At 26.6% G+C, this 14,772-nt stretch overlaps 1 protein-coding gene across 7 annotated transcripts in view; it reads right to left on the bottom strand.

Moving 5' to 3' along the window:
* LOC127290152 (uncharacterized) overlaps positions 1–14,772 on the bottom strand; it is a 134,070-nt gene that overhangs the window by 95,653 nt on the left and 23,645 nt on the right. Inside the window, exon 2 of one of the 7 annotated variants that reach the window (XR_007844264.1) lies at positions 12,932–12,996. The exons of 4 other annotated variants lie outside the window; for them this stretch is intronic. Coding sequence is in view for 1 of the 3 variants with exons in the window: in XM_051318556.1 (XP_051174513.1) it covers positions 10,916–11,075 (160 nt within the window). In the remaining 2 variants the exon portion in view is untranslated. Of the gene's footprint in view, positions 1–10,915; positions 11,746–12,931; positions 12,997–14,772 lie in introns of those variants that run through there. 2 more of the 7 variants (XR_007844262.1, XM_051318556.1) reach the window with 2 other exon arrangements.

The following is a 14,772-nucleotide window of genomic DNA, read 5'->3' on the forward strand; positions in this document are numbered from 1 at the left end:
TAAAACAATGATTTGTTATGGGAATTGATTATTTAAGAAAAAAAAAATGTTTTCAGTGTATTTTCTCTTTTTTTTTTTTAAATAAAATTTCTTATATTTTTCAATTCCATTTTTCATTGAATTAAATTTTCGTAAAATTTGGAAACTAATTTTATATAACACAGTTAAAAAAAAAATCATTGAAAAAGAAATTTATTTAAATCGATAAATTTTTACAGCCTTTTTTCTTCTCTTCTTCGTCGCTTTTTTCGGAATGGGGGAAAGGCGTTGTAATCCAATCAGTTTAAAAACTCATACTAATAAAGAGGAATGTTAGAATTTTTCAGAATATTGCGCTTTTGCTTTCAAGGTTTATTGACAAAGAACAAAAAATAATAATAAAAAAAAAAACTAAAAGATTCGAGAGTAGAAATAAAAAAAAAAAAATCTGACGCATTTTTCTGTGTGATGTCAGATTTATTGAACTCGCTTCATCACCAAAGTATAAGAACTCTGCTACTATATATATATATCTAAGATTTTCAATAACTTGCTTTCTCTTTTTTTTCTCCTTTCCTTCAAATAACAATTTTTAAAATTGCAACACTATTATTTTGTAAATAATAATAATAATAATAATAATAATAATAATAAGATTTTTATTATTTTTAACTATTTTATTAATTATTTTTAATATTAATATTTTTTCCTCTCCTAAACTTGTTTGGTAAAAAAAAATAAAAATAATAATAATAGTAATTGTAATAATAGTAGTAACAATAATAATAATAATTTTAATATTTTAATTATAAAAAAACATATTTAAAAGAAAAAAATTTTTTTGTTTTTTGAAAAATATATTTAAAAGAAAAAAAGATTAAAAAATTCGAAAAAAAATTTAGAAAAAAGATTTTTTTTATTAAAGAACAAATGGGAAAATTAAAAAAAAAGAAAAAAAAAATTTATTTTGTAGCAGGGCTGCGTGTTACGAAGGCCATGGTGAAAGACCAAGTAACATAGCTAAGCACAAGCCATTTACTTTACCACAGAAGGGAACGCCAAGTGCACGAGGTTACTAATGCACAAGGAGCAAGCCGTGGAATTTTTTTTTTCAATTTTTGAATTTTTGGAAAGGAATGGAGAAAATATGGAAATTTTGAAAAAAATCAATGAGTGATAGGATTCGAACCCTCGCCATTGAGGGGCAAAGGCAAGAAGCCTAACCACTGAGCCAATATTACGAGGCTCAGTGCTATAGTTGAGAGAACGAAGAGTATTTGAATGCTTATTTTATACTACTTGACGTTGACTTTTACTACTGATTTCACGGCCAGTCGATAGTGTCTATATATATATATATATATATATATATACACTGGACGACGAATAATATAGAAAAAATTTACATACATAGTTTCTTCTCCCTTACTATTTTTTATATGGTAAGAAAAAATATTATTAATTATTATTATTAATATTAATTATAATTATTTATTTACCTAATTTATTATTATTATTATTATTATTATTATTATTATTATTGTACTATTAGTATTATATAATTACACTAAAAAAAAATTTATTTGATTCAAATAATCGGTTACTTGACTATTATCAAATAAATATTTATTAGTAACAAATAAATTATTATTATTTGAATTAAAAAAAATTTTTTTTCCAGTGTATTATATTATTATACAATTGTTATTATTGTTATTATTATTTAGAATGATTAAACGAGTAATTTTATATCATTTTCCATATATAGTTTATACATATATATATATATATATATATATATATATATGTATATATAGAATGAGGTTATAAATTCGGGTCACTTAAAATATTTTGGTGCTAGACGTGGAAAAAAAGATTAGCAATTTTCGAGAACAATTTCCGGTATGCGAAGAATTTAACGATCGGAAAAAAAGTGAGGTTATATTCCTCATGCGAGGTGCTTTGATGCTTTCATGGATATATGTATACCTATATATATATATATATATATATATAGTAAAACAGAGCTATGCTATTTTTTTCTCCTTTTTTAATCCCCGTGCGAATAATTTAAAAAAACATGATAAATTATAAATAAAGTTTAAACCGATTTATATTTAACTCGAAAAATCATTTAACCGAAATTTCGAAATTGATAGAATTTTCATTTGTCCGAAATTGCAATTTGATCGAATAAACAATCGACAGAAAGATTTTGTCCGCAATTTTTAAGCCAATTACAATTTTAAATGGATAATTGTTTATTAATTTAAAAATCACGTAAAATACATCAATTATTTGTTCAGTCAAATTGCAATTTCGGACAAATGAAAATTCTATCAATTAGAAATTCCGGTTAAATGATTTTTTTGGATTAAGTATAAATTTGATACCTACAACAGAGAGAGAGAGAGAGAGAGAGAGAGAGAGAGAGAGAGAGAGAGAGAGAGAGAGAGAGAGAGAGAGAGAGAGAGATTTCTCTCCTCTTATGTCCAAAAAGTTTTGTCAAATTGGAAGCCACAAACAACTATCAAAGCTGCTGAATCGAATCTCCTATTGCAGCCGAATCGTTTTCTATATATATATATATATATATATATATATATATATATATATATATATATATATATATATATATAACTCTATTTATCTGTGCGCCTTTACCTCGACCTTCCTCTCTCTTCTCCTCTTTGTGAACCGCGCATTGTACTTTTGTTACTTGTCTCGCTTTCTGTCTGCTTGTCTTTGCTCTCGCGTGAACTCTCTTTGCCTTGAATTCTATCAAGTGCAACTTTCAAACTAATCGGTTAACCACATTAGTGAATCAATCCCAACAGCTTTTCGGAGGAAGAGAGAGAAATATATATATATATATATATATATATATATATATATATATATATATATATATATATATATATATATATAGTTTCGTTGAATTGCGGTAGTAGCTTCGATGGCAAAGGTCCTTAGATTGGATTGAAACGAAACGAAAATTCTCTCTCAATCACACTATACACAAGGAGAAAATCTCTTTTAATTCTGTCAAATTTAATTTTCTCATTTGCAATGAGAGTCAATTGAAAGCAGATTTATAAATATATATATATATATACATAAAAGAAAAAAATATTATGAAATTCAGAACATAAACTATTTTAAAATATATTATACTTAAATTACTTTTCTTAATATACACCTTAAAATAGGCGTAGCATATATTTGAATACGCCTTAAAATTGTCGGTACTTAGTATAGGCCTTAAAGTGAACGGGACATAATTTAATATACGCCTTAAAGTAGGCGTTACCATTCTCAGTATTAGCCTTAAAGTAGGCGTTATCATTCTTAGTATACGCCTTAAAGTAGGCGTTACCATTCTCAGTATAAGCCTTAAAGTAGGCGTTATCATTCTTAGTATAAGTTATAAAATAGACGTGGCTTATATTAACACTCACCCAAAAGTAGACGATATCAAATTTGGATTGTCTCAAAGTAGGCGTGGTATAAATTATTACACGCCCTAAAGTAGGCGTTATCTAAATTTAGTATACGCTTTAAAGTAGGCGTGACTTATATTAAGTCACGCCCAAAAATAGGTGTTACAAAATTAGAATTAACTTAAAGTAGGTGTGGCATTAATTAATGTAAGCCCTAAAGTAGGCGTTACCCAAGTTAGTGCACGCCTTTTAAAAAAAAAACCCTACTTTTGGCCGTGTCTTAATATTAGTTACGCCTTTTTTTTTAAGGCATATACTAAGTTAAGAAACGCCTATAGTAGAATTGTATTAATTTATACCACGCCTATGTTAAAGACAATTCTAAGTTGGGTACCGCCTACTTTAGGGCGTGTCTTAATATAAGCTACGTCTATTTTAAAGCGTATATTAATTTAGGTAACGCCTACTTTAGGATGTATTTTAATTTATGCTCCGCCTACTTTAAGAACATTTTAATTTTGGTAACGTCAATTTTAGATTTAAAAAAAAAAAAAAAGATATTAGAATACGCCCCAAAGTAGGAGTTACCAAATGATGATTGTCTTAAAGTAGGTGGAGGATAAATTAATACACATCATACAGTAGGCGTTACCTAAAGAAGTAAACGCTTTTAAATAGGCGAAAGCTGATTTTTAATTTACGCCTTAAAGTAGGAGTTATCGTTTTTAGTTTGTCCTAAAGTAGGCGGAGAATAAGTTAATATACACCCTAAAGTAGGCGTTACCCTAAATTAGTGTACGTCTGAAAATAGGCGTGGCTTAAATTGCAATATATCCTAAAGTGACTAATGCCATTTTGACTAATTTAGATGAATTTTTATATAAAAGAATTTTAATTTAATCGATAATATAAAAAAATTTGTATCAATTTGATACTTTTAATTTTGTGTGTATTTTTTATTTCTGCTGATGCTTTATGTATAATGAAGAAATTGTATAATTCCATTATAATAATAATAATAATAATTATTATTATTATTATTATTATTATTATTATTATTATTATTATTATTATTCTTATAATATGATTTTACTTAAATATAAAAATAAAAAGAGTTGTATATATATATATATATATATATATAATTAAATTTGTATAATATCAACGATAAAGAAAATTATTATTAATATAAACGTTATAAAATGAAGAACTTGATAATACTCTCTACTCGGGGGTGTTTATATAATGAAGAAATAGCAATTGTAGATTCTAGAGGGGAGGGGGCGGGTAAAATAAAGGAAATTTAAATTAACATTCCTCTTTTTAGGTTATGTTTCCAAGCTTAAGAGAAAGTAAATAGAGAGAGAGAGAGAGAGAGAGAGAGAGAGAGAGAGAGAGAGAGAGAGAGAGAGAGAGAGAGAGAGAGAGAGAGAGAGAGAGAGAGAGAGAGAGAGAGAGAGAGAGAGCGCGCGAACGAGTGCAATCAACGTTATTTAGCAAGACGATAAATACTTGGACGGACGAATCTTATGCCCAAGAAGCATCAGAAGTTGAAGTTAAGAGTAATTAAGAGAGAGAGAGAGAGAGAGAGAGAGAGAGAAAAGACGGTGTGAGAAAGGAAACAAGTCAACTTGCATGCGCTCGCAGTGGGGTGTGCTCTTGGCAGTAAACATGAACAATCGAGCCCACAGTGACGAGGGTCGACAGAGTGACGTCACTAAAACTTTTGGGGAAATGGATTTTGATTCACAAAAAAAAGTGGGGATTGTCTTCATTTATCTTAATCCGCTTTCATATTTTTTTTTTAAATTAGATCCAATTTTACTGTAAAATCAATCATTCTCTCTCTGTCTCTCTTAAACTCTCTTTCTCTCTTTTTCTCTCTTTTTCTCTTTCCCTCTCTTTCAATTTACAAATTGAAGGATTGAAGGCTTCCTTTTAATTATTCTTCCAATTACAGAAATTCGAAACCAAATTGTAACAAAAGCAAATCATGTATAAACACATATATATATATATATATATATATATATATATATATATATATATATATATATATAGGGAATTTCAAATAGTAACAAAAACAAATCGTTATTTTCACTTAAATTCATTTTAATTTGATTTTAGACTCCAAACTCAGCAGCGTGAATATAGCCAATTTAAAAGCGTGAATTTAGCCAAATTTGCTATATATATATATATATATTTACGCCGTTAAATAGGCTATATACACGCCGATAATTTAGGGACGGGAATATAGACAATTTTACTAGGTTCACGCCTCTAAATCAGCTATATTCACGCCGTTAAGTCGGGGGAACGTTTAACGTATCTAAAAAAAAATTGACTACGTTCACGTCCTTGATTCAGCGGCAAAATCGGCTATATTCACGCCTCCTAAATATAGGCTACATTCATGCCGATAAGTCAGAGAAACGGGAACATAGATAAATCTGCTATATTCACGCCGTTGAATCAGGGACTTTAACATAGTAGATATTGGGCTATGTTCACGTCTCTGCCTCAACGGCGTGAATATAGCCAATTTAGAGGTGGGATTAAAGCAAATTTAGCTACGTTTACGTATCTAAATCAGCTATATTCACGCCGTTAAGTCAGGGACGTGAAAGTAGTCGATTTTTACATACGTTAAACGTTTCTATCTCAACGGCGTGACAATAGTCGATTTAGAGGCGTGAACCTAGAAAAATCATTTCTACTTCCGCCTCTAAATCGTCTATATTCACGCAGCTGATTCAGGGACATGAACCTAGACAAAATTAACTAGATTTCGCTGTCTTCTATTAATAGCAAGAATTTTCAATATTGAGAATTACCTTTTCTAAATAATATATGCCTTTAGGACAATATTCTCTTTTGACTTGCGTTATACATTTTAGGTTTTTGTCCAAAATGGTAGTAGGTAGTAGGTGAAGGAGTAGTAGGAAGGGTATAGGATCGAAAAGGGGCTTTATATACGATTTGAAATTATGGTGACGTTGTCGACGCGAAAATTGCGGTAATCTCATGCCGATGGTACCGGAACGAAATTAAGCGTTTGCGCCAGCAGGGCCGAGATTAGCGATGAGAGAGAGAGAGAGATGTGTTATATTCAGCTTTCGCGATTGAGCCCATTTCGATCTTGCAAGAGAGAGTGAGAGAGAGTGAGAGAGAGTGAGAGAGAGAGTCTTCTCTTCCAACAAACTTTATTAGTAAATCTCATCTTCTAAACTTCCATATTTTCGCCTCCTGTATAATCTTAATATTCTTGATCCGCAATAAAATGAGACTATTAATTCTCCACTATGTATAGATATATAAGGTAGATAATTTATATAAGTTTTCTGATATATATATATATATATATATATATATATATATATAATTAAAATTTTAATTATCATTTTAATTCATTATCATTCATTTATAATTAAATTATTCATTATGTAACTTTTATAATTTAAACTTAAAATTTTTTTTATATAATGTAACTATATAGTATTTACAGACTCTAAATATAAATTAGTCACTTTTAAATACAATTAAATTACGCCGATTTGTTTATTAAATTAGTTAGTAACAATTTTGACTAATTCTTAGTTGATAATGACTAAAAATTATAGTAGAAAGCTACTAATTCAATTTAATAAAGTTTACTAATTTAAATAGTAGCCTAGCTAGAGGATTACTATTATACTAATTGTAGTTCTATACTAACAGTAGTTCTATACTAACAGTAGTTCTATATCAGCAGTAGTTTTAGTAGTTTCAAACTAATTGTACTTTTATAGTAATTGTAGTTTTGTAGTTTTATACTAATTGTGGTATTAGTAGTTTTATACTAGCAGTAGTTTTACACTAATAGTAGTTTTATACTAACAGTAGTTTTAGTAGTATTATACTAATAGTAGTTTTATACTAATAGTAGTTTTATACTAATAGTAGTTTTATACTAATAGTAGTTTTATACTAACAGTAGTTTTAGTAGTATTATATTAATAGTAGTTTGATACTAATAGTAGTTTGATACTAATAGTAGTTTGATACTAATAGTAGTTTGATACTAATAGTAGTTTTATACTAATAGTAGTTTTATACTAACAGTAGTTTTAGTAGTATTATTTTAATATTAGTTTTATACTAATAGCAGCGTTGTACTAACAGTAGTTTTACACTAACAGTAGTTTTATACTAATAGTAGTTTTATACTAACAGTAGTTTTATACTAATAGTAGTTTTATACTAACACTAGTTTTATACTAATAGTAGTTTTATACTAACAGTAGTTTTATACTAATAGTAGTTTTAGTAATATTATATTAATAGTAGTTTTATACTGATAGTAATTTTATACTAACAGTAGTTTTACACTAACAGTAGTTTTTTACTTACAGTAATTTTAGCAGTTTTAGTAAGTACTAAAACTACTGTTAGTATGAAAGTACTATTAAATATAAAACTAAAATACTATAAAACTACTATTAGTATTGTACTACTAAAACTACTGTTAGAATAAAAATACTATTTGTATAAAACTACTATTAGTATAATACTAAAAAAACTACTGTTATTATATATGTTCTATTAGCATAGAACTACCGTAAGTATAAAATTACTATTATTATAAAATTACTTTTAGTATAAAACTACTGTTTGTATTAAACTACTGTTAGTATTAAACTACTGTAAGTATTAAACTACTGTTAGTATTAAACTATTGTTTGTTCAAAATTACTGTAAGTGTCAAACTACTGTTAGTATAATACTACTATTAGTATAAAAATACTATAACTACTAAATCTACTGTTAGTATAAAACTACCAAAATTACTGTTAGTTTTAAACTACTATTAGTTCTATTATCAATTAGTCATTTTTTCACTAAAAATTAGTAAAAAAAAAAAAAAAAAAACAATTACCAATTCATTGAATAAACAAATCGTCAATTTAGTCAAAAGTGACTGATTCAAATTTAGAGAGTAAATTAAATTTTATTTTCCCTTATATTCTTAAGTATATATATGAAAGTGAGGTTGCAGAATATATTCCGCAAAGTGGTGGTGGATAAAAAAACGAAGATGATGGGAGAGGTTAAAATCGTCGAAGATGTGTAGAAAGAAACGTCGATGCAGAGACGACGATATAGTCAGCGATGAGCTATCCTCACCAGAGAGAGTAAGAGAGAGAGAGAGAGAGAGAGATGGCGCGCCTTTAATATTACTTTCCGTTATAGAGCAAAAGCGTCAGATTTATGGGGGGGTGGTAGCCATACGTTGTCGCGCCTGATATCGAATCGGTGGATTCATTTCCTATTCCACGATGAAGCTACTGGCAGCCACTCTCTCTTCCCCCTCTAAGTCTCTCTCTCTCTCTCTCTCTCTCTCTCTCTCTCTCTCTCTCTCTCTCTCTCTCTCTCTCTCTCTCTCTCTCTCTCTCTTTTTGGATTGAAAATGCCATAAGAATTCTTTTGCAAAGGATCAAAATTTTTTTTCCCCCCCAAAAAAAAGTAAATTCCTTCTTGAAAAATACAAAAAAAAACGTAGAAATCGATAAAAAAAATTTCTTTGAGGTTATGTTTGTCTTTAATCTATGTTTTTGACATAGGACCTTGATTTTTTGAGGTTATATTCGTTTTTAACCTTTATTTTTGAAATTTGACCTTGAATTTTTAGGTTATGTTCGTTTTTAACCTATATTTTTGTTATTTCATCTTGAATTTTTAGGTTATATTCGTTTTCGGGCCTAAATTTTTGATATGATTAGTACAACATCGATTCCAGTCATTGTACTATAACCATGTCAAAAATTTAGGTCAAAAACGAACATAACCTAAAAATTTAAGATGAAATAACAAAATTATAGATTAAAAACGAACATAACCTAAAAATTCAAGGTCAAATTTCAAAAATAAAAGTTAAAACGAACATAACCTCAAAAATTTAGGTCCTATGTCAAAAACATAGATTAAAAAATATATATATATATATTTATGGGAAAGAGAAACTTTTAAAATTCGAATGAAGTCCATTTTGTTGATTCTCATTGTTTCAAAGAAAGAGAGAGAGGGGGGGGGAAGAGAGTCATATATATTGAATTTATTTAAATTTCTCTCAAAGCTAATAAAAGAGAAGAAAAGATAGAAAAAGTCGTTCAAAGAAATGTTTCGCGTTTTTACAAAAAAAAAAAAAAAAAAAAAAAAAAAAAACGGATAATATAATCGACTTATGGAAATTTTATTTCTTTTCTGTATATTATGTGTAATATAAAAATAACAAATGAACTTCCGACAATATTGAATGAGCAAGTTTTTTTTATATACCTCATTTTTTTTATTGTAATTAAATTACGTATTTCTACTATTTTTTTTACGATATGTGAATATAGTAGAAACGTTTCTTCATTTAATTTATGTATTGTGTAAAAAATTTTTATTTTTAAATGAACTTATTACGACAATAGAATTTGTAAAATTGATCATTGATTAATTCGAAATATAGTACAACAGCGAAAAAAGTCTCTCTCTCTCTCTATATATATAGTAACCCCTTTCACTCTAATTGATTGTTCTCTTAATTTTAGGACAAATATATATATATATATATATATATATATATATATGTTATCTCTACTATTTTGTTTGGCACAATTTAATTTTAGTAGTATTTTGACAAAAATAAATTTTAGTATATTCACTCAATTAAAATTACTATAAATTTACTTATTTTACTAATTTGCTAATTTTAATTTTACTAATTTCCTAAATTTATTAATTTTACTAATTTTATAATTTACTAATTTACAAGTTTTATTAATTTACTAATTTTACTAATTTCAGTTAGTAATACTTACTAATCAGAATAGTAATAATTAATAAGTTATTTTTTACTAAAAAAATTATTTTTTTTATTATCAAAATTTTTTTACTATTTTAAATTAGTAAAACTTACTTAAGAAATTAATAGTTTTCTACTAGATAAAACATTAGTTTATTTAGTAATGCTTAATAATTAAACTTTAGTTGAAATTAGTAATAAAAATAACAAATAATTAGTAATAAAATAGTAGAAATCTACTAATTTGTTTGATAAGGCATACTAATTAAAATTAGTAAAAAAAAACAATTTTTAGTAAAACATAACTAATTAATAGTGGAAAACCTAATAATTAATATTCGAAAACTACTAATTTGTTTAGTAATGCTTACTAAATTTAAATTCGTAAAAAGTAAGTTATTTAGTAAAAAAAATTAGTTCTTTTAGTTAAAAAATAGTTTTTTTTTAGTAAAATATTTAGTTAAAACCGTTACTAATTTATTTAAAGCAATTAACGAATCACTGCTGCTAAATTAGTTTTTCGAAAAAAAACCTACTAATTAATTTATAGTAAACGAATCTTTCTTGCTGAATTAGTAAAAAAAAAAAAAACTAATTCAAATTTTTCACGAAAAATGCAAAATTTAACATTAACTATTCACACTTAAATAACAATTGTACTCACATTCCTTGCTGGGTTCACCAGAGGCTGTGGGTGTCAATGAACCAAGAATCATAAAACTAACAGCGACAATAGTGAATTTTTTCAACACTTGAAATAAGTTCCTAAGTCGACCTCGAGGCCGTCGACAATGGGCCATTTCACCCAAATAGTTAATTTTCATTTTTCAAAAAAAAATTCTTTATTCTCATCCCCCAAAAAAAAAGCGAACAATTTTCCCTCCGTCTTGTGTTTGATAAAGCCGAAGCGCACACCCGCGACGCTCCAATGTCCCGGTCGACATAACCAAAAAAAAATCCCGCCTTTCCCCATATATTTATTTATTTATATTTATAATATAATAATACATCTCACTTATTAAATCTTTTTCTACCCTCTTCATTATTGTTTCTTTTTCTCTTTATTTTTTTCTTCAGTTTAAAAAAAAAAAAAAAAATCGATTCTCAAAGAGCCATTTAACAGCTTGTAGGCACGCTATACCGGAAATCGCGCCGCCCGACTTTTTAATAAAAATGTAACGTGATTTTTTCAAAATTGGCCTTTTTTTTGGGAAATTTTATTTTTCACACCGGAAGTAGAACTAGAAAAAAAAGCGCGAATTTTTTTTTTCTCTCTCTCTTAAGAGAACGATGGATATACACATACACACGCGGTTTTTTTTTTTTTTTGAAAAAATTTAAAGGGGATGATGAAGAGGAACAGAGAATGCAAAAAAAAAAGTTTAAAAGAGAGGGTTATATAGAGAACATTTTTATATATACGAGCCAGTCATATACATGAGAGCCCTCGCGTTTTAAGTTTCGAGTATAAGCCGCTTGAGGTCGTGAAACAACGTATATCGATCGTTGAAAAAAAAAGAGAGAGGAAACCCGTCGACATTGTGAACTAGTCTCGACATGAACGGCATTACATTAAACTAGTGCCCTTTATCAAAGTGAAAATTAATTTTCTTGAAAAAATTTTTTTTTTTGAATTTTCATTGAGATAAAAAGAAAAAAGAAAATTTAGGGTAAAATTAATGATATTTTTTTTCTAAATAGAGAGAGAAAGAGTGAATATATTTTTGGGGGGGAAATTATTAAAATTCAGTGGGGAAATAGTAATTTTTAGTGACGTTACTGGTGAATTCACATGAGGGTAGGGAACACCCAGACATCTGCGATTGTTGTTGCGCCGGCGCATTAGGGACATATATATATATATATATATATATATATAATCGTACAAAGCGCCATCGTGTGTATAAATTTTCAACAATAAAAATACCGCGATTTTCTTTAAAATTTTATATTTAATTTAATTTTTAAATTGAAAGTTAATTTAAATTTTAATTTAATTAATATTCCAACTAATTTTTATCTATCATTCTAATTCTTATGTAGTTGTAATATTTTTACTTAATTTAAAATTATAATAAAACAGGAATTAGTATTAAAATAGATAAATATTGGGAAAAATAAAAATTAGGCTAAATAGAAATTAGGCCAAAAATTACGTTCGTTAAAAATTAGCCTAAATAAGAATTAGACCCTTTTGAGAATTAGGGTTATATATAAAAAATAAAAAAAAATTTAGAATTAGATAAGTATTAGACCAAATAAGAATTGGGCTAAATAAAAAGTAGATTCATTAAAAATTAGTCTATATTAAAAATTAGAATAAATAAAAAATAGAACCCTTAAAAATTTAGCTATATAAAAATTAGACCCCAGAAATATTAGGCTACATAAGAATTAGGCTAAATAAAAATTAGGCAAAATTTGTCCCACTTAAAATTAGGCTAAATAAGAATGAGAAAAATACAAATTCGGTTGAATAAAAAATTTGTCCCGTTTAGAAAAAAAAGGCTTTAGAAGAATTTGTCTCATTAAGAATTAGACAAAATACGATTTTTGGGGCACTTAAAATTAAGGAGTACATAAATTTTCCAATTTGAATTGGAATTTCTGTGGTTCTCAGTATTGTGTATTTTTTTTTTTTGTAATGTTATTTGTTATTCATCATTAATATAAAACAAACCTGTTTTTTAAAAACCACTTCACTTTTTCTTCTATCCTATTTTGTGTGTCCGTATAGTCATATATCTGAAACAGAAAAGAAAAATATTTCAATTTCGGGCAAATAACAATTAGAATTTAGAAATTAGACTAAATAAGAATTAGGATAATTGTTTAAATTTTAGTGTTTACTGAATCAACATAAAAAAGTGAAATTTTTTTTTGCGCAGAAGTCTAGTTACGTTATAAAAAAAAATGGTTCTATGTGTGTCTGTGTGTGCGATTGTTATTTAGAATAAGAATTATGTCAAATAGTAATATATAACTCTATATAATTTATTCACATCCGTGAATGACTATTTAAATTTATGTAAAAGAAAAGTATGTTATCGAATGATTTTACTATGTCAAAATATCTAAATAATGGGAGACTTTAAGAGATAATAATTGATTGCTGCAAAATAACGAGAAAAACAACAGTGTTTTTTTTTTTGGGCAAGAATTTTTTTTTTTTTTTTTTTTTTGAAAAACAGGTACGGTTATCGTTAATTATTTTAAAAATATTAAAAGTAACGCGTTACTCCGATAACGAGAAAAGTATAATTATTGCTTTTGACAAATAAATTTCTTGGTAATGTTATACCGTTACTTTTTGAAAAATATTAAAAGTAACGCGTTACTTTCATAACAAAAAAAAAAGTAAAATTTTTTTTGGCAAAGAAATTTCTTCAAAAAAAAAAAAATTTTTTTGTTACTCATCATTGCAAATAAAGAGAGAGGTGAAGAAAAAAAAATCAAATAATGAATTAGTCATTGATTTTTATGGTTAAAGAAAACAATCGTAATAATATAAAGTTTTGTGGACTCTCTTTAGAAATTTGTTAATGCTTCTTACGAAACACCTGGTTTTAGGTATATAAACATACTTTTGAATTTCATTATATTTTGAGACTCTTCAGATATTTTTAAAGGTCGACGACATAACATGTGTAGTTTTTAAAACTCGTGCTGATTCTATATTGCTTGATTTCTTTTACTTTCATTTATTTATTTATTTAAGTATTATTATTATTATTATTATTATTATTATTATTATTATTATTATTATTATTATTATTATTATTATTTATTATGTGGGACAGTATACCTTATAATATCACAGTAATATTACATGGAAAATTCGCAATATTATATTAATATTAAAATATTACCTGAATATTACATGCAATGTTACCTACAGTTTACCCTAACATTACATGTAATATTACAAGGACTATTATGTGTAATATTACATAGAATATTACATCGATATTACATGGAATATTACCTTAATATTACATGGAATATTACCTGAATATTATCTTAAAATATTACCTGGACATTATGTGGAATATTACATAGAATATTACATCAATATTACATGGAATATTACCTTAATATTACATGGAATATTACCTGAATATTATCTTAAAATATTACCTGGACATTACATGTAACATTACAAGAAATTTTAAATGAAATATTACTTGAATAATACATGTAATGTTAGCATAATATTACCTCAATATTACATGTAATATTACCTGGATATTACATGTAATATTACCTAGATATTACATGTAATATTACTTGAATAATACATACAATGTTTACCTTAATATTACATGTTATTTATTTATTTATTTATTTGATATAAATATAGTAAACCGATTATATATATTCGAGTGATAAAGAAAAAAATTTCCACTATGAATATAGTGAAATTTACTATATATATGTAATTATGTCAGACATATTAAATGAATATAGTTCTTGTTGCAAAACTCAATCTCCCCTACCTACAAAATTGGCTATATACAAAGT

The sequence above is a fragment of the Leptopilina boulardi genome, unplaced genomic scaffold, assembly GCF_019393585.1.
Source record: "Leptopilina boulardi isolate dan_hultmark-lab unplaced genomic scaffold, ZJU_Lbou_2.1 LbouV2_55, whole genome shotgun sequence".
Classification (NCBI taxonomy): domain Eukaryota; kingdom Metazoa; phylum Arthropoda; class Insecta; order Hymenoptera; family Figitidae; genus Leptopilina; species Leptopilina boulardi.